The sequence below is a fragment of the Drosophila grimshawi genome, unplaced genomic scaffold, assembly GCF_018153295.1.
Source record: "Drosophila grimshawi isolate 15287-2541.00 unplaced genomic scaffold, ASM1815329v1 contig_848, whole genome shotgun sequence".
Taxonomy (NCBI): domain Eukaryota; kingdom Metazoa; phylum Arthropoda; class Insecta; order Diptera; family Drosophilidae; genus Drosophila; species Drosophila grimshawi.
The window spans coordinates 17,715,050-17,735,137 of NW_025063692.1; the positions used below are offsets into that span (position 1 = coordinate 17,715,050).

At 43.9% G+C, this 20,088-nt stretch overlaps 5 protein-coding genes across 10 annotated transcripts in view; 3 read left to right on the forward strand and 2 right to left on the reverse strand.

Annotated features, from left to right (window-relative positions):
• LOC6565258 (flotillin-2) overlaps window positions 1–20,088 on the reverse strand; it is a 92,938-nt gene that overhangs the window by 1,949 nt on the left and 70,901 nt on the right. For 3 of the 5 annotated variants that reach the window (XM_032738022.2, XM_032738024.2, XM_032738023.2), the window contains exons 3-6: window positions 6,144–6,331; window positions 4,925–4,963; window positions 3,635–3,743; window positions 192–759 (exon numbers count right to left, since the gene is read on the reverse strand). In XM_032738022.2, the coding sequence (XP_032593913.1) occupies window positions 192–759; window positions 3,635–3,743; window positions 4,925–4,963; window positions 6,144–6,331 (904 nt within the window). Of the gene's footprint in view, window positions 1–191; window positions 760–875; window positions 1,309–3,634; window positions 3,744–4,924; window positions 4,964–6,143; window positions 6,332–20,088 lie in introns of those variants that run through there. The other 2 variants (XM_032738025.2, XM_032738026.2) reach the window with 2 other exon arrangements.
• LOC6565257 (glucose dehydrogenase [FAD, quinone]) lies at window positions 7,606–11,656 on the forward strand. The gene is made up of 3 exons (XM_001991594.3): window positions 7,606–7,663; window positions 9,528–9,975; window positions 10,104–11,656. The coding sequence occupies exons 2-3, from the start codon at window positions 9,594–9,596 to the stop codon at window positions 11,600–11,602; spliced, it is 1,881 nt and encodes a 626-aa protein (XP_001991630.1). The 5' UTR covers window positions 7,606–7,663; window positions 9,528–9,593; the 3' UTR covers window positions 11,603–11,656.
• Window positions 12,346–14,349, reverse strand: LOC6565256 (glucose dehydrogenase [FAD, quinone]). The gene has a single exon (XM_001991593.2). The coding sequence runs from the start codon at window positions 14,347–14,349 to the stop codon at window positions 12,373–12,375; it is 1,977 nt and encodes a 658-aa protein (XP_001991629.1). The 3' UTR covers window positions 12,346–12,372.
• Window positions 15,517–17,586, forward strand: LOC6565255 (glucose dehydrogenase [FAD, quinone]). Its single transcript, XM_001991592.2, has one exon. It carries the CDS (start codon window positions 15,552–15,554, stop codon window positions 17,457–17,459), a length of 1,908 nt encoding a protein of 635 aa, XP_001991628.1. The 5' UTR covers window positions 15,517–15,551; the 3' UTR covers window positions 17,460–17,586.
• On the forward strand, window positions 18,426–19,001 carry LOC6565254. Of its 2 annotated transcripts, none has more exons than XM_032738027.2 (2): window positions 18,426–18,748; window positions 18,821–19,001. In XM_032738027.2, the coding sequence occupies exons 1-2, from the start codon at window positions 18,517–18,519 to the stop codon at window positions 18,946–18,948; spliced, it is 360 nt and encodes a 119-aa protein (XP_032593918.1). In that variant the 5' UTR covers window positions 18,426–18,516; the 3' UTR covers window positions 18,949–19,001. The 2 variants fall into 2 exon arrangements, with proteins under 2 accessions (XP_032593918.1, XP_032593920.1); XM_032738029.1 differs by having other exon boundaries at window positions 18,431–18,748; window positions 18,833–19,001.

The following is a 20,088-nucleotide window of genomic DNA, read 5'->3' on the forward strand; positions in this document are numbered from 1 at the left end:
TCAATCATAAATAAACATGCTTAATGCAATCGGAAAGGTGAAATGATTTCGCTTGAATTGATAAGAATGTGTTGCGCCTAATCAAAAATCACAAAGCACTAAGACCATAATCATGAATAGTTGACAACGAAATCGATGAATGTATATGCTAGATGGTATATGGTATATGGTGTATGGTATTCAATACGTACTGTTTGCCCTGGGCGATTGTTTGGACGCGATAGGCTTCGGCTTCGGCGGGCAGCTTGACGGTGCCGATGAGTTCGCGATCCTTGCGCTGCACCTCCTGCGACTCGATCTCGATCTGTTTGCGACGCTCGACGACCTCAATTTGGATCTCCTCGTTACGGATCTTCTGCCGAATCTTGGCGGCCTGCAGCTCATAGGCGAGCTGCGACTCGGCCTTGGCCGTATTGATCTCCTGATCAAAATTGGCCTTCTGCAGCTTGTACATGCGCGTATTATCCTCGATTTTGGTGTCCGTCGAATATTTAACATCCATGGCGCTCTTCTCACACTCCGCCTCCCGAATGCCCGCATCACGATTCGCCTCCGCAACGCCAGCGTCCGCATCCCGCTTGACCACAGCGGTCTGCGCCTTGCCCAGCGATGCCAAGTACTGCACATCGTCGTAGACATCCTTGATGGTGAACGACAATATCTCGATGCCCATGCGGCCGACATCAGGTGCGGCAACCTCGCGCACCAAAGCCGCGAATTGGTCGCGATCTTTGTATACCTCTTCGACTGTAAGCGTTCCTATTGAGATCACAAACAGAAAAGAAGCCATCGATAATCAATCAATTCCATCGAATTCAGCGAGTCAACGAGTGTGTGTGAGTGAAGGGTTAAGGGTTTCCCCAATGATCGCTTACCGTTTGACCACCAGGCAGGTGACGCCCACTATCATGACCACCTTAAGGGCGCCAATCCATACCACAGACATGGTTGTCGCCGCTCTTGAATTCAAGTCGCAGCTATTCCCAGTTGGACCCCTTGTTTGAGCCCCCTCAGCTAAGTTTGTACTGATTGCAGCGGTCACAGTTATTAACCGTTTTTATCTAAGTTGACAGTGGACGTATCGCTTTTGTTCTTCTTCTTTGTTCGCTGTTTTTTTCTTCACTTAAACATTTGTATTACTTTTGACGTCATTGGTGCAGTCTTATCGCCATGTCTTGAGCGACTGGCTGATAGTACGAACAGGGAACCGACAGGGCTGATAACCAGCACACGTCACTATCCAGCAGAAAGCTCTATGGTTGTTAAGCTTTCAGCTGTAAGCTCCATGGCAAAAGCATCTAGTGTCATTTTGAAGCTTTCAATTGGATTAATTCTATTCAGCTTTAAAGCTCTTTTAACTGAAAATTTGCAGATTGTCTCAGTTGAAGAGCTGATATGCTGACAAGTATTTTCTAGAGTGGAACTAGTGGATCTATTAGTATCTAGAGATTACATACTGAATATATCCAGTATATATACATGTAGAACACTACTTTCGGGATTTCACAAAAATCATTCGCGTATTCTCATTGCCCATCAGCTAACTTTATTAATTGCAAGATATCGGTTAAAATATATCTCTATATCTATAGAGAGGAGTAAAAATATGGATAGACATCTATATAGATTGAATTAGATGCGGAATACTTTGATATTTTGTTGGGACTGGCTTTAATGTCAAGATATCCACGAATCCACAGATTGAAAAATACTGAATAATGTTCCTAGTTGCGAGTTAAGTTTTCTAAAGTCTGTTGTCGATGGTTGTCGTATCTCATGTTGAGATAGGTGATGTTCTCCAAAAATAGAAAAACGAAAAAACCAATAAGGTCAAGGTGAAGATGAAGAACGCTTCCAATTGCTGGTAATTGCTGGTAACTCGATGCCAAATAAATGGAATAAATAACACACATAAACAAAACAGTTGTGTTGTTCACACGCGATTCAATTGAATTATGACAACACGTCATGAAAAGCAAATCGGTGGGGAGTGGGGTGGTAGGGGGTTTGGATGGGTGGGTGGGTTTTACTTGGTTATATATATATGGTGTGACGACCCGCTCGGAGACTTTGCGACCGGAGCGTCGCTCGTTGCGCTTACAACTGAGACAAGCACTGAGAAAGCAACCCCCTATTTCCGACTAGTATCAGCAAAATATTCAAATTGTAAACGTTGCACAAATGGAAAACGCCTTGAGATTTAGATACATACATACATACAAACGAGTATAATAACACGACTGTGGCGACGTTTTATAACTACAACTATAACTATAACTATAACAACCACATACAACTACATCGTCAGGGGTCTTTCACAGCAAGGTCAAAACATCCATTAGGCTGAGCAAAACCAATTACAGTTCCCCGAACATTCACGACTGCCAAGTGGCCGGCCAACATTCACAGTTTAGTTCAATGCACTCGTTAAGCCGTATTCATGTCCAGTTTGATTAGTTTAATCAATTGGCATCCAAGGTTGTTTCGAGTTCTATTCTACAACTTGATTACAATCTGATGATTGTACTTGAGGCCTGAGGCTACCAATGAATTTGTAAGCATTGGCTTCTCAAGAGTTTCTCACTTCTAGTTATTTCGCACTAATCCATAATCAATTGTTATACTCTGATACCGAAAGTGTCATACTATATTGGCTGCCCCTCTGAGAGACAGTGACTTGAAACTTGGTAGATATACTGGTCTGTGCCCGCGTCAGACAAAGTGTACAAATTGGAGTGCCTCCACTAAGAGATAAAATCGATAATAGCAAACATCTGCCACAATCTTAAGGCACTCAGAATTTACGACTTTGAAGGTGGATTACTAAGATCGTTTCACAAAATTCGCTATGTATCGCAATTTTAAAGGCAAACGTGGATGGTTGACTACTAGGGGTGGTCTCCTTCATAGGTAGTATTTCGTGGCATGACTTATTGGTATCAGAGTATTTCGCAATCCCGACTTATGCCCGACTGCAACTTTCTCGCTGGCTTAAATTGATTGCAAACTAATATGGATTGATTCTAAAATCAAAGATTGGTCTTCGACTGTCAATTGCTAACAATTTTGAACAGGCAGTCTAAAGGTCAAAAGCATTATATGATAAATCCAGGCACGACATTGCATACCAGAGTTTATTTACTGAAAGCTGAACTTTAGTCTGGAATTTGAAATATTTATTTGTTATTTGTACGTTTTAAATAAATTTGATTTTTCTGTTGGCTGGCTGTGTACTGAATCATCCACATTTGTCTTTCGGAGCAGGCTGACATGAATGTCGAAGGCTATCTCGTTCTTAAGGCAGCAATATGATATAGCAGTCCGATCCGGTCGGATCTCGAGTCCTGAGTCTCGAGTAGTCCCCATCGACTTGCCTAGTGATGCTGATCAGGTATATATATATATATGTGGATCTAGTGCTTGCAAAATAAGGACCACTAGTTTAGTCCGACTTTCAATGCTATACAATATTTTGTACGTTTTTTGGATAAATGATTTAGATGTTTGGAGGTTTGGACACCATATACTCCATATATACGTTATAATAAATTAGAAATGAGTATGTATGTATGTATGTATGATGTAATTGTGATGTATGTGCGATGCATGTGCGATGCATGTTTGCATGTCTTACCCAATATGGCGCGCAGATGTCCTTCCAGCGTTTGCAAAATGGTTTGCTTAATCTCCTTAACGCTCTTGCCCAGAAATTGCTCACTGGCTGTGCCAAGCAGCTCGTCGGCCTGATGATGAAAATAATAAACATTCATCATCTGTGGGTGAGAGTGTGTGTATGTGTGCGTGTGTGCGTATGTGTGTGTGTGTGTGTGTGAGTGTGTGTGTGTGCGTGTGTGTGTGTGTGTGTGTGAGTATGTCAATGATTGGTTAGATGGATTCATGTTAGTGTTATTATTGATTCGTATTTATTGATCAACACACGTCACACCAAATGAGAAAGAGATGGAGAAAGAGAGATAGAGAGAGAAAGAGAGCAGCCATAACGGAAGTCGACAATCCAAAGCCACAGCGAAATAAATGAGTAATTGTTGAATATTGTTTGAGTAGTTATCAGTAATTGTAATTATGTTAGATACAAACACACCCACACACACACACACACACACACACACGCACACATTTGATACATTGATTGATGGCAACAGCAACCGTAACAGTAACATTAGCAGTAACAGTAACATTAGCAGACGTTTAGCAGTAGGCATAATTCAATTAAATAATGTTGGTTATTTATATTTATTATTGAGTGATTTGTTAATTTGGATTTATTATCATTTACAGTTTTGCGGTATGTTTTTTGTTTTGTTTTTGTATTGTTTTGTTATTAATTTTTTTTTTTTGTCGGATTTGTTTGATGAGTTGAGTTGATTCGAGTTGAGTTGATTGGAGATTGATTCGAACGATTCGAGCGCAGGGTAAGTGGTTGGTAGTAGTGGTAAAAGAAAGTAGAGAAAAGGTAAAACACAAATGTCAACAAATTTCGACTGTTTATATATATGTAGTCCGCTATGCACGAGTATTAATACCTAATACTCGTCTTATTAACTATACTGTAGATTGAGTGAGTGATTCGCTAAATACGTGTTGTAAATCATAAATCACAATCAACAAACATGCAGCAAATTAAATGGCAGCTAAGAAACAGGACATTGACACTCTATGGATGGATGGATGGGTGGATGGATGGATGGATGGATGGATGGAGTTAATAATTCTGAACACTGATTGTGTTTGCATGTGAGTGTTTGTGTGTGTGTGAGTGCTTTACAATATGTTGTTGTAGTTGAATTTTGACCTATCCATAGATGAGTACATTGACAAGAACCAAAGACAGTTATCGGAGATCAACGAAGCCGAAACAAAACCCAAAACAAGTTAATAAAATTATATAACACAATAAACATACCTCGTTGTTATGATAATCATTATTTTTATACGAAGTTGACTGTAATAATGAAATGAAATAATTAAGTAAGGACATAATTTGGAATTTCTTTTACGTTTAGATCCAAATCACACTTATGTGGCATACAAAAAAGGGTTTTCAACCGGTGAATTAACAGTGTGCAAGTATGATTTCAGATACCAAGTATAGAAATTCATATGCTTGAATCACACATGTCATTTGAATGGATTAACCAAGGATACAATTTATTGTTAACAACTGCAACTGAATGACTGTGCAAAGAGTGATTCGAATCAAAAGTACTGTGAATGAGTGCATATTTTGCAAACTGATTGATTATTCATTATCACCGCAAAGTGAACTACTGTGCAGCGATTGATTCACGTCTGAGCTACTGTGAATGTTTGATTCATTTTCGGGTGCATTCAGGTGACTTGTGATTATTCCAAAAAATAACTTAACTTATAACTGTGTGCAGTACGATTTGAATCGCCTTAAATGTGATTTATTGCATTCAAATACTATGATTGATGTTTATTCAAATGCGCTTCTCGAAAATGTCTATGTACAAACGACACTTTGCCTAAAAGTGCAAGTCTGTGAGTAGTCTGATAAGTAAATACAGATCACAAATGTCTCTAAAGCAGTAGTTGGACTTTTAAGCAATTATGTGAATAGTATTGAGGGAATTTTTAGAATTTTGATACGAATCATTCTACACTTACTTTTGATGGATCAGATCTAAGGCGCTTGCAAGGCTAAATATAATTATTTGAGTTGCATTTTCATTTTTTCAAGGGGAATATAAAAAATATTAAAATTTACATATACCAAAAAAAAAAACCAAAAAGAAAACAAAAAAAATAAGTGTGAAACGGGATTAAATTGTAATTGTAATTCGCATACGTATCAAAATAGTTCAGGTAATGTAAGGTAAATTGTAAGCCAAATTTCAGACGCGTTTCTACGTAGCTACCAGATACAAAAGTTGATATATGTAAGTATTAAATATATATATATATATATAGATTTTGAGATATACATTTTGCTTTTTTTTGGACTAATAAAAGCTATATATGGAACTTGCATGCAGAACTTAAAAATCTGCAAATCGTACTTTTTCCCACTCGGAGAATTCGATACAAGATACAAAGATATACTCGGATGAAGGTGGTTACTTTTAGGGAAACGAGACTCAGACTCGCGAGCGCCCACCTACCTTCATGATCTTGCACTGGGCGACGCCGGTCACCGTCAGCGGTACACCCTGGGCCGTTTCCACGTTCTCGCACATCGGATTCAGTGTCATCACATTCAGCGAGAGCCGCTGCACATCCGTCACCAGCCACCAGGCCCAGGCCCAGCCACCGACAATCGTTCGCTTCTTCATCGAGCCACAGCAGCCACCTGCAAGAATGAAAAAAAAAAAAAATGTTAACAGGGCTGAGTAATTATTTTATTTTATCTATTTTTTTATTATCGATTTTCTTAATACCAAAGTTAAGTAATGTAAATACAACAATTATTTGAAATATTATTAAGTATTAATCTATTCCCATCCATGTAGTGTAGCCCTCAGTTAAGCCTTTGTTATAATTAATATTTATATTCAAATGTTAACTTTTGCAAACAGAATAAATAGATAAAATCATTTTTTTTTTTAATTTTATGCAATACGCATTTATTTCAATTTCGACTTTCAACACAGAAATGTGGCAAAAAGTCTTTTCATTTTCATTAAGAAACAGTTTTAGCATATTTTGTATTTTGAACATGATATTCAAATTGTCTTTTAAAAATTTACATGTTACAAATTTCACACCTATTTAACTGTATTTAAAACTCCAATCAATTCAAAAATTTTTTTTTTGTTTTTTGTTTATAATGTTACATATTTAATGCAGCTAGTTATTCTTTGTTAACGCTGTTGACGTCTTTGGGGCAGGCCAGGTCTGCGCAGCTGTTGCTGTTGCTGACCCACAAATACCGTTGGCTTGTGGCACACACATTTTTTTTTTTTGGTTTTTTTTTTTTTGGCTGCGGGGGGGAAAAGCGTCGCAATGGCCTGTGGCTTATATAGTAAGAGTGAAAGCATTTCGCTGTCGCTAAAGCTTTTGTTGCTTCTGTGTATTTATGTGTGTGTGTGTGTGAGTGAGTGTAAGTTGTCTACGTGCCGGCAAACACGTCAAAGAGTTGATGGATGAGCATATGTATTAAGCCAAGAGTGGTGTCAGCATGACAAGCCAAACAGGAAGAAGCCGTTGGCCATTTTGGGGAGGTGCCATCATCCAACGGTTCAATTCCAGTCAGCTGCACTCTGTCCCACAATGCAACCGTTCAAACAACGGACCTGTGACGCCAGAGCCCAAAGGGCATTGCGTTGACTGCGCAGTCGTAACAACTCTTTGAAAGTATGTGTGTGTGTGTGTGTGTGAGTGAGAGAAAGAGAGCGAGTTGGAGTGGTGGCCATTTGTAGCAATGGCTGTTTACGCTTCGCTTTAATGGCTCAATGCCTCAGTTGGCCAGCGAACGTCGCAGCGCGCGGCCGCAATACCACGCATAGAAAGAAAGTGTTAAAGAAAGCAAAAAACAACAACAACAAAAAAAAAACAAAGCATCGAACATTAAGCTTACACCTCGCACTAAAAGTGTAAGCAAAAGCAACACCAACTACTACAAAAAAGAAGAAGAAGAAGCAAAAGCTCGTTGCTTTGCATCTGCAAAAGTTCTCGAGCACAAGTGAGTAACAAGAAAAGAAATGGGCACTGAGGAAGGGCAAAATGATTCACATGCCAATCTATGTCTGTATGTATGTGTATGTGTATGTGTGTGCTAACAATTTGACAATGCAAAAGTGTGCCAACGGCAAAAAGAAATCAAAGTCAACAACAGCAGCTGCGGCGGCGCAGCAAGAACACGGCTCGAAAAGAACGCGCACAGCCGTGCAAAGCCGACGTCGACGCATGCGTAGCGCGACGACAGCGACAGCGACAGCAACTCCTACGCAACGGAAGCTTTCTCAACGAAAGTGATTCATCGTTGCTTCGTTAAATGTTCGTTGTGATAACTGTTACTGTTGTTGTTGTTGTTGTTGTGGCTATTTGGTACCAGCTTGCGCTGTTATGCATTTCTCTTTGGCGCTGTGTGTCTGCTCAATTATTTAGCGGCTATTCGCATGCTTCATACTTCAAAATGCCGCTGCTGCGACTGCGGCCTCTACCAACGTCGCTGTTAACGTTGCTGTGCTTTGGTATTTTTTTTTTATGTATTATTTAGCTGGTACCTTGAACTTGAGCAGCGCAGCGCACATTCAACTCGGAGCAGCGGCAGCAACCAGTTTGCAACAGCAACAGCAACAGCAGCAACAATATCAGCGACAAGTTTGTAATTGCAAAATACAACAAGAATAACAACAACAATAACCACAACAACAACTGCTGCTGCTGTTAATACTGCTGTTGTAGTTTTAGCCGTTAGTTTAGCTCGTTGCTAGCCAAAGATTATGCAAAGTCATCGCGACAGGAAACGTTTTCAACGAGTCCGGCGATCGATAGGGCGGCTTGCCATGCCCACAACCCGGGCCAGGCTAAACAAACTGGTTATCCACACATGCATATTGTATGTGTGTGAGTGTTTGTCTGTGTGTGTCTGTGCATGTGTACCTACAACAATTGTTGATTGGCTTTCCGATCAGAAATAATGAGTGAAAAGCGGCATTCAAAAGTTTGTATAGTTTTACGTTTTTTTTTTTTTATCAGCCGCTAAAGATTTCACTTTTATGTGGGAGCTCTTTTACCCGCAACTCCAACAACAATAACAAGAAAAAGAAGAAGAAAAATGCAACAAAGCTCACATTTGATATTGCTCTAAGAAAATGCAGTCAGCGCAAAAGCTCACATGCGCTTAGTATTAGCGATTACTTCAATTTTGAATATGTATTTTGTTAAGAAGTTATACAACATGAGATAATTATTGGAGCATTTGTCATATTAGATCGACAAAAAGTAAAGGAAATCAGAAATTACAAACACGAATAATAAATAATCTGCCTTGTTCCATGCCACAATTCTTCCACTTTCCACTAATAAGTGCCAAAAATAGCAAATCCATTTGAACAAACACATTCTAAGCTTTTTCAATTGCTTCTAAACCTATTCTCAAAGCTTTTTTGTGTGTATATATGTATGTGAGAGCTTGAAATAACGGTAACTTACTTGCTTCTGATTGAGTGCATAGCTAACTAGAACTATGTGTGTGTGTGTGTGCGTGTGTATATGTATGCTTGCATGTATATAGTTGAATGTAGGCAAGATAAAAGCTCACTCGTTAAACTGATGACCCAGTCGGATCGCATAGATTTGATAAGAGGAGTCGGACATGTTGTAAGGCATATGGGTGGATGGGTAGCGGTAAAGGTATGCATAACAAATGGAGTTAACGAAAACCAAGTTACGAAATTATCGAAATACCGCAAAACGTGATCGAAATATTGAGGCGCATGAAAAGCTGAGCTATCGAATCGACTAACCCGATTACATACATTACAAAACGTGACTTTTCATGACATATTCAGTGAGGATTTGAGTATTTTATTCGATTGCAGACATATCACGTATCGCAGACACAGATCGCTATCGCTTGGAACACTTGAAGGAGGCTTACAGCAGCGATGAGCTCAGCTATTGTGGGTGCCGCATCGGCGATTGGCGGTGCGGTGACGGCGGCGACAAGCAACAGTTGGTTCATACCAATGCTAATGGCAGCGGTTGCCTATTTTCAGTATGAGGAAATCATGGATCCCGAATCGAAGCCCAGCGATGTGAGCAGTGACGACATATTGGATCATTATGATTTCATAGTGATTGGCGCCGGTTCGGCCGGTGCTGTGGTTGCCAATCGCTTGACCGAGGTGGAGAACTGGAATGTCCTCCTGCTGGAGGCGGGCGGCGATGAGACCGAGCTAACCGATGTGCCACTTATGGCCGGTTATTTGCAGCTATCCAAAATTGACTGGCAGTACAAAACGGAGCCATCGGGCACAGCTTGCTTGGGTAAGACCAGAACATACCCTCCATCCACACTCCCTTAGAATTGCCAAAGAGAATTTCCCTCTTTTGTATCTAACCTGAAAGGTTTTCCTCCACACATCTAAAAAAAAAACAATCCTTTGCTTTTACAGCTATGCAAGGCGGACGCTGTAATTGGCCGAGAGGTAAAATTTTGGGTGGCAGCTCGGTGCTAAACTATATGCTGTATCTGCGGGGCTCGAAGAACGACTATGACAACTGGGAGGCGATGGGCAATCCCAGCTGGTCGTATCGCGATGCGCTCTACTATTTTAAGAAATCGGAGGACAATACTAATCCGTATTTGGCCAGTACACCTTACCATGCCACTGGCGGATATCTGACGGTGGGCGAGGCGCCATATCACACGCCCCTCGCCGCCAGCTTTGTGGAGGCGGGCGTTGAGATGGGCTACGACAATCGCGATTTGAATGGCGAGAAAATGACCGGCTTCATGATTGCCCAGGGCACAACGAGACGCGGCTCACGCTGCTCCACATCGAAGGCGTTCCTGCGACCAGCACGACTGCGTTCCAATTTGCACATCTCGATGAATTCGCATGTTACCCGCATTATGATCGATCCGGTCAGCAAATTGGCCTTTGGCGTCGAGTTTGTCAAGGATCAGAAGCTATACCATGTGCGTGCCACAAAGGAGGTAATCCTATCGGGCGGCTCCGTGAACAGTCCCCAGCTGTTGATGCTGAGCGGTGTTGGGCCACGCAAGCAGCTAGCCAAGCATCGCATACCACTCATCAAGGAGCTGAGCGTTGGCGAGAACCTCCAAGATCACATTGGACTGGGCGGTCTGACGTTTCTCGTCAATCAGCCGGTTTCGATTGTGGAGAACCGATTCCATACCATGTCGACGGTGTTACAGTATGCGGTCTTTGGCCAAGGACCACTTACCATACTTGGCGGCGTTGAGGGTTTGGCCTATGTGAATACCAAGTACGCGAACACCACATTGGACTGGCCGGACATTGAGTTCCATTTCGTGTCGGGCTCCACAAATTCCGATGGCGGATCGCAACTGCGCAAGGCACACGGCCTGACGGACGCCTTCTATCGTGCGGTCTTTGAGCCGATTAACAACCGGGACGCATGGAGCATAATACCAATGTTGTTGCGTCCACGAAGCGTGGGCAGCATCAAGTTGCGCAGCAGTAATCCCTTCGACTATCCGTACATCATGCCCAACTACCTGACCGATGAGTTTGATATGAAGACATTGATTGAGGGTGTCAAGATCGCAGTGGCATTGTCCCGCACAAAGGCGATGCAACGTTTTGGCTCACGACTGTCCAGCATACGTTGGCCGGGCTGCGATCAGCTGCCACCGTTCACGGATTCGTATTGGGAGTGCATGGTGCGACGGTACACATCGACCATCTATCATCCCGTTGGCACCTGCAAAATGGGTCCGTATTGGGACAAGGATGCGGTCGTCGATGCCAAGCTCCGTGTCTACGGAATTCGCGGACTGCGTGTCATCGATGCCAGCATTATGCCCAAATTGGTATCGGCCAATACGAATGCGCCGGTGATTATGATTGCCGAGAAGGGCAGCGATATGATCAAGGAGTTCTGGATCAAGAATACATTAGTCTAATGAGCCACATCTACTCTCTCTTTCTCTCTCTCTCTCTCGCTCTCTCTCACTCTGTGTGTGTGGTTGTGTTGCGTGTGCTCAAGTGTGATACTCTGAATGCGTGTGTGAATCGATTTGTGAGTGTGTTTGGTATTTTTTTTTTTTAAATTCATTTTCTCTAATAATATTTATGGATTTTTTTTTTAATATTTATAAGAAATTTGTATGTATTTATTGTAATTTTATGCAACATCGAACCAGTGACCATTAAATGATATTTTTTTCAACTGAAATCCGACTATATTCATTAAAGATATTTGAATAATATATCTTGATTGGATCATAGCTATTACGTGAGTGAAGCTGAACCCCAAACATGAAATACATTTTTGATCTGTGTAGGGTAAGCAAGATATATACTGGCTATATACTTAAGTCCCCAATAGATTTTGGATTGGAATAGTTTTAACTCTGGCATCAAATCGAAATGAATTTAGTTTCCGATTTCTCGATATTATAGTTTTTGCTGGAAAAATAATATCAGTTCAGTTCTGTTTGCATTTTAAGCACATTTAAATTTAAAGTTCTGATTCCGATTTTGAATTTGAATCGGTAAGCATGCGGTTCCGATACCAACTCCGCTTGGACACCCTGATTTTAGCCATATAAGTGGATATACATTTTATGGGAAAACAAAAACCGCAAAATATTTCTAGAAATAGTTGTAGTAGTTCTAGCTGTTTCCGAGTGGACAAATCTTTGTTTTTGTGGCTTCCAACTGGAAGTTGCATTTATTTCAAAATGGTATTTGGATTGGCTTTGTCCGCTTCTGACTGTGGCACGATGTGACACTGCTGATCCTCGAGTATCATGCGGGCACCCTGCTCGCCAATCATCATGCTGGGCGCATTCGTATGGCCGGATGTAATCTCCGGCATGATGCTGGCATCCACCACGCGCAGCCCTTTGATGCCGTGCACGCGCAGCCGTTCGTCGACGACGCCAGCATTGTGAGTGGCTGCCATGCGGCAGGTGCCGGCTGCATGCCACGCGCCCACATACATGTAGCGTATGTGGCACAACCAATACGCATCCGAGTCAGCAGCGAGTCGATCGCATTCGGTCAGCGGTGGCAGCCACAATTGCAGGCCACAGCGGCGAAAGGCGCGTGTGTCCGTCAAACGTTGCACGTAGCGCACGTAGCGCAACAATGTGGCACGATCAGCTGGATGCTCGCCATAGTTGTTCCACACCAGCGGTCTCTGCTCCGGATTGCCGCTGCGCAGCTGCACCCGGCCCCGCGACTTGGGCATCAGCAAAGATCCGATCAGCTGCAACATGTCCGTTTGCTGCAGCGCTGCCTGCTGGGCGGCAACCAGTTCGCTGCGAAACCCCAAATAGGCAAAGCTGGCAGCGCTGCCACGTGGCAGCAACTTGTGCGAGACCACATGCAAATCCGGCTGACCTGTGAGATTGGCCGGCGCACTCGAGTTAATAAATCCCATCATTGAGAAGCTGGCGGCGAGCGGTCCATGCTGCCCCTGCAACAGATACTCGGCCACGGAGGCGGGCTCAAAGGGGCCACGCCCACGAAAGGCGGCACTACAGTTGCTGGTGAAGCGCAGCAGAAGTGGCAGCATGCCATGATCCTGCAGATTTCGACCCACCTCCGGCAAATGTAGGCGTGGCTGCACGCCCACCGCTTCCAACTCGCTGGCATTGCCAATGCCCGAGAGCAGCAACAGTTGCGGCGAGTTAAGTGCCCCAGCACTCAATATTATCTCACGATGCGCCCACACATTCCACCTGCGATTGCTGGGCTTGAGCACATAGCTGACGCCACGCATGCGCTCTCCACTGGAGCTGAGCAACAAGCGTTGCACCTCGGCACCGTGGCGCACCTTCAGATTGGGGCGCCTCAGCACATCCGGCTGAGCCAGATATTGGCGGGCGCTGCTGGTGCGTCTGCCACGGGATATGGTGGCGGGCACCTGATGCGTATACCCAAAACTGATGGTCGAGTTCAGGGGCTGTTGTAGGCGTGGCACGCCCAACTCACCGCTGGCCGCATAGATCAGATCCGCCAGACGCTGATTGTGCTGCTCCAGCGGAAAATTGCCGAGCTGCAGACGCGATTGCAGTTTGCGATACGCTCGCTGCACCTGCGCCCAATCCCAACCCTTGAGGCCGAATCGCTGGCACCAGCCATTAAAATTGTCGGCACTGCCGGGCACATAGATGTTGCCATTGATGGCACCAGTGCCGCCCAGCATACGGCCATGCCACCAGCTGCAGCCGTGTCCGGGTTTCATGGCCAGGCAGCAATTTGGACTCGGCTCCGCCTCATCCAGCCACATGTAGCGCGCATCGTGATGCAGTGTGCCGCTCAGCGTATAGATCTCTGATTCCAGGGGCGGTCGATGGCCCGCTTCCAGCAGCAGTACACTCACATTCGACTGCTCGCTCAGCCGGCTGGCCACAATCGAGCCTGCGCTGCCCGCTCCAATTACAATGTAATCAAACGATTGCTCCGCCTGCCCGCTTGCCGCCTGCTCATAGTTGGGCGGCCAGTTGCCGGTCAGCGTCCAACTGGAGGCATTCAATGCTGCGGCCACCGATTCGAGCAGTGCCAGGCCAACACCATTGCTAAGTGGCTCACCGTCAGCAGTTGATGCCAGCAATTGCAGTGGCAGTTGCAGTTGCAGTTGCAGTAACAGCAGAAATATGCCATGATTTAGATGGGTTGTCTTAACGAGCACGTTATCCATTTTGAACTAATTGGGGCCGCGTCAGAACCATGCGTCTTGTTGGCTACTGCTGCTGCCATTCCACATTGTAAATCATAAATAATGCATTCAAATATTGTTTATATTTAGCTGCTGTTTGTTGACTGCTGTTGTTGACACAGCGCTTTAGACAAGCTTATACAATGTTGGCCCTTCACAAAAGCCAACCCCCCTCCAACCCCTTCACCTTACTTGAATGAAATGCAATGTTTTACAGTTAACAACTGAACAGCTGAAGTCGATCAGTTAACTGTTGACGGCTACGCTCAGCGCTTGAGCTGTAGAAAAGCGCTGCTGACAGCAACAGCGATAAACGCTGATGGCATACCCTGTATGAATGCAAAGGTCGCCAAGGGGTATAACATATATACAACAGTGGTGCAGGTTCCATTTAACTGTTTATTTAACTGTTTTTCATAACAAAGCTGACCATTTGTAAGCAATAAATATTTATTAAAAACAAATTCAAGATATTTATATAACATAGATGTATGAATCTCTTCAATTTGAATAATGATTATTTTACTAGGGTATTTCAAGTGCAACACCATTGAAAGGCGGGTAAAAAGGGTATATTGGTTTTGTGCAAATGTATGTAGCAGGCAGAAGGAAGCACCTCCTCCAAATATAAGTTCTCGCATACCATAAACAGAACAAGTTAGCTTCATTTTATCGATAGCTAACTCCGTTTCCCGAATATCGATACATTTCGATTTCCGATAGCAATAAAAGCCACAATTTTAAAGCCAAAGGCTTCTGATTAAGGCAGAGGCTAACAATTATTTAAAGGGAAATTTACCAATGAAACTATTATATACTTAACAGCTGGGATCAGGGTATATCGTAGTCGAGTTCTTTTTTTTTTAGTTGGTTTCTGTTTTGTTTTTTTGTTGCTTTTAATGTATTTACGTGTGTTTTGTGGGTGCAGAAGTAGCTCAATTGCATTCGAGTAATACAAATCGGAAGTACAATTCTTGGCATTGGAGTGTGCGAAGAGTATTACGAAATGCAAGTGAGAATGCTGACAATGGTCATTGCACCCGTTTTTGGTCAACAACGTTTTGCGATGGCTCAGCAAATTGTGCAATTCCAAAGAATTCCTCCAACTCCAACTCAAATTCAAACCGAACCCAAACTTGAGCTGGTGAATTCAGTCAACATTTAGCCAGAGACTCGGATCGAATATGACGGTGGTGAATACGTTTGTGACCACATGGCGGTTTCTGCTCACGATCGTTCCCTCGGCGCTGGTCATCTTGTCGCTGAACAAGGGCATCAAGGACTATCGCCCGGACATTGTGGATGAGGCACACCGTGTCCGGTCAATATATATTAGTCATCTGCGTCCCAGTTACGATTTCATCATTGTGGGCGGCGGTTCCGCCGGCTGTGCGCTGGCTGCCCGTCTATCTGAGAATCCCGCGTGGACTGTGCTACTGCTGGAGGCTGGCGGCGATGAGCCGCTCCTAATGGATTTGCCACAAATGTATCCGGTATTTCAGCGCACCCCGTGGGACTGGAAATATCTGACAGAGCGCTCGGATCGCTACTGCCTGGCCATGGAGGATCAACAGTGCTTCTGGCCGCGCGGCAAAGTTCTCGGCGGCTGTAGCTCCATCAATGCAATGATGTATGTGCGTGGCAATCGGCGAGACTACGATCGATGGGCCCAGCTGGGCAATCCCGGCTGGGATTACAACAATGTGCTGCACTACTTTCGCAAGTCGGAGGATATGCGTGTGCCTGGCTATGAGCGTAGTCAGTATCATGGTCATGGCGGACCCATCAGCGTCGAGAGATTTCGCTCGACGACGCCACTCCGGCAAGTGTTCATGGATGCCGCATCGCAATTGGGCTTAACGCATCCCGATGGCGATTTTAATGGACGGACGCAAAGCGGCTTTGCACCGCCGCATGGCACGCTCCGTGATGGTCTGCGTTGCAGCGCCAACAAGGGCTATATGCGTCGCAGCTGGCAACGTCCCAATCTGGATATTGTGCTGAAGGCATTTGTGGAGCGAGTGGATATTGAGCCGCAGACGAAGCGTGCACTCGGCGTGACCTTTGAGCATGATCTGCTGCAGCATCGGGTGCTGGCCGGCAAGGAAGTGCTGCTGGCCGCCGGCGCCTTGGCCAGTCCACAGCTGCTGATGGTCAGCGGTGTGGGACCCGCCGACCAGCTACAACCGCTGGGCATTGGGGTGATACAGCATCTGCCTGGCGTTGGTGGCAATCTGCAAGATCACATCTCGACGTCGGGCGCGATTTACACGTTTGACGGCAGGCAGCCGGATGGCACGCACATGTCGCTCATTATGCCCGAGCAACTGAACACGGATTCGGTGGATGAGTTTCTCCATCAGAAGCGTGGCTTCTTCTATGCGATGCCGGTGAGCGAAGTGATGGGCTTTGCCAGCACACGTTACCAGCCGGCGCACGAAGATTGGCCCGATGTTCAACTGTTCATGGGCAGCTATAGTTATGGCTCCGATGGTGGCCTGATCGGACGACGCGGCGCCGCCATCACGCTGGACAACTATGCAAACACGTACGAGCCGATGATGTATCAGGACTCGTTTGTCATTGCGCCACTGTTGATGCGTCCGCGTTCCCGTGGCTATCTTCAGTTGTGCTCATCGGATGCACGCATCCATCCGCGTATACACGCCAACTACTATGACGATCCACTGGACATGGCCGTCATGGTCGAGGGCCTGAAACTGGCGCATCGACTTACACAGACGGCGGCGATGCAACGACTGAATGCCACCATGAACATTTACGAGTGGCGCAACTGTCCGGAGGTGGAGTATCTGAGCGATGCGTTCTGGGAGTGCCTCGCCAGATTTTATTCGCAGACCATTTATCATCCGGTCGGCACCTGTAAAATGGCACCCGCTCACGATCCGTTCGGTGTTGTTGATCCCCGATTGCGGGTGCGTGGCATACGTGGTCTGCGGGTGATCGATGCCAGCATTATGCCAACGATACCCACTGGGAATACGAATGCACCAACGATGATGATCGCTGAGCGTGGTGCGGACATTATAAAGCAGGATTGGCATCACTATCCGCATGGCGGTTGGCGCTAGCCTCGTTCCATCCATTTGACTGCCTTCCCAACTGGTTAGCTTTAAGTTGTCACTCGCCTTTCTTAACTCTTTCATAGCTCTGTAAATCAATAAACAACAACTACAACTACAACAACAACAACAGAAACCAATCGAAAATCGTGTTTGGCAAAACGAAGGTCAAAACTAAGTTTGAACGGGGCCAAAGCAAGCAAACAATAACTGTACTCTTTACTCGTACAGAGAGACACCAATTGGTAGCCCAGCTGTAAGCTGTAAGTGCTTGCAATAACAACAGCAAATGGTGCGCCAATTGGAGTGCATATTGTATTTTGAGCAAGCGATTTAAAAATATTCCCAAAGTTATAGATATTGCAAGTGTTAACAGACTTTATGATATCAATAATATTGAATTCATTATTGTAATCGCTGTCACACACATCAATATAGTTTTTTTTTTTTTATTTATTTAATTTATTTTAATTTTAATTTTTTGTTCTTTTTTGCTCAATTTAAAAATGCATGTCATTTGATATTTTATTGTCCATTCAATCTGTGTAGCAATAAAAACAAAAAATATATATATATATATATATATATCCAGAAATGTTCCAATTGAGTTATGCGAGTGGGAAGTTCGCATCGATTGTGATTTGTTGTCGTGTAGTTCTGAGCACAATTTTGTGGTAATCATTGTAATGTCAGTGCGGAAAGTGGGGCGGGGAGACCTAAGATTAAGTCTTTGTTGCTAATTGAGTATAAAATGTCAGCTGTTGCTATTGCTATTGCTGTTGCTGTTGCAATCAAGTCAAAGCAAAGCATTTCCCAGCGCATTCCGGCGACATTGAATGCAGGCGCCGCAATTTGCTGGCAGCTCTCGTTGTTGGCGTTTTGGCGCTTTTGAGGTATTTGTTGTAATTTATGAGCGGGCGCTGAACCAAATGCCAAATACGACAAGTTTTACCTGTTTGCCGACTGCCTTGGCAGTTTACACAAACACCACACACACACACACAGCAAATGCTTTGCTGAAATTTTCAAAAAGGTTTTCGAGATTTTTCACACGGGCCAGTATTCGATGTCCGCTGCTAACAAAATGACGCGAACAAATCAGCTCCAGCCCCAGCTCAAGATCCAGGCACCCCACCGCCAGTTGCAGTTGCAATTGTTGCTGCTTTTGTTTGGATTGCTGATGTTGCCCACAATTGCTGCAGTGCCACAACAACAGCTGCTGCTAGATACCACTCAAGTGACAGAAGTGGCACAAGTGGAACAGGAGGCAACAGTGCCATCGCTCAACGATCTGTCCGGTGAGTTTCCTTGGCGCTCTAGGATCATCCATATCTATATATATATATATATATATCAATAATGTGCTCTAGTTCAATTTGCAGATCTCAGCGCTGGCATCAATCTGTTTCCTGTGAGCAATTTAATTGCCGCTGCCGCCAATGCTGAGCCCCCGGCCCCCGTTCAATTTGTGCGCATTGCGATGAACAGTGGACTGTGAGCGCCGACCAACAGATGGCGCTTTATATGTCCTTCTATTTAATTTATTTCACTTTGCAATATTTTTAAATATATATATTTGTATATATATATATATTTAAATATATATATATATTTTTTTTTATAATCAGGAGCAGGTTGTTAAATTTAAAATAAAATTATGTCCAAGCTGAAAAAGATCATAAATTGATCTTAAAAGTATCATGATCTTTGTATCATGATCTACAAAGATGTTGTTCAACTTCATAAAAATCTTAGGAATAGCGGACAATATAGAAATACCTTTGTAATTCTGAAAATGAGATTTGTTTACAATTTATGGAGATTCTTTTCAAATTTTAGGAATAGAGCCCAGCTCCATGGATAACACAAATAGTTTTAACGAAGGCTTTAAAAGAACACGCAGCCAGGTATTGGCATAGCATAGTATTTAGAGTTCATATCTAAATATCCTTAAACTTATTAGTTAGAAGAATACACTTTAAGTATGAAGATGAACTTCAGATATCCTCAATAACTCCCAATATAAGACTGATAACTTCTGTGACTTTTAAGAACAGTCAGAGTTTTATTAGGTATGCTAATTGGAATATAAGTGCAAAATGAGTTAAGCATACTCATTCTGAGATAGGACTCAGTGATTGTAAATGTATATGATTGTATATATATGTAATAGCCAGCGAAGTGCTGGGTCGCTGATCATCGGTTTGTTGTTGGAGTTGCTGTTGTTTTTTATTATTTTGCCGATAGTAGAGTCAACAAAAGGTAAGGCAGGGCAAAACAAAGCCTATTACCAATCAGGCAGTCGGTCGTTGAGTCAGTTATGTACTCATTCAGGTTGTGGCTTATCGCAGCTATAAATTGCAGGCATCAAATAGTAGTCAGAGCCAAATATTAAATCCCGAAGATGTACATTGCAGGCCGGATGGGATTGGCAATTGGAGCGGAATGGTGCAGAAGCTGCTGCAGGCGCTGCTCGTGGCTCAGTGCAATGTGGCGCCGACGACCCTGTGGCCGACGGACTATGGCGATATGGCGGCCATCAACCAAGACTAAACTGAACCATATAACTTTGGCAGGATCTGTTGTCGCTAGCAGACTTAGCGAGAATCCCCAATGGCGTGCCTTCGTACTGGAGGCA

Excerpts from the sequence above, each read along its gene's own strand:
- LOC6565254 (XM_032738027.2), top strand. The coding sequence starts at position 18,517 with ATGTCCGCTGCTAACAAAATGACGCGAACAAATCAGCTCCAGCCCCAG. Across the intron at positions 18,749-18,820 it reads ATCGCTCAACGATCTGTCCG|TTCAATTTGCAGATCTCAGC; the intron begins GTGAGTTTCCTT and ends AATGTGCTCTAG.
- LOC6565256 (XM_001991593.2), bottom strand. The coding sequence starts at position 14,349 with ATGGATAACGTGCTCGTTAAGACAACCCATCTAAATCATGGCATATTT.
- LOC6565255 (XM_001991592.2), top strand. The coding sequence starts at position 15,552 with ATGACGGTGGTGAATACGTTTGTGACCACATGGCGGTTTCTGCTCACG.
- LOC6565257 (XM_001991594.3), top strand. The coding sequence starts at position 9,594 with ATGAGCTCAGCTATTGTGGGTGCCGCATCGGCGATTGGCGGTGCGGTG. Across the intron at positions 9,976-10,103 it reads ATCGGGCACAGCTTGCTTGG|CTATGCAAGGCGGACGCTGT; the intron begins GTAAGACCAGAA and ends TTGCTTTTACAG.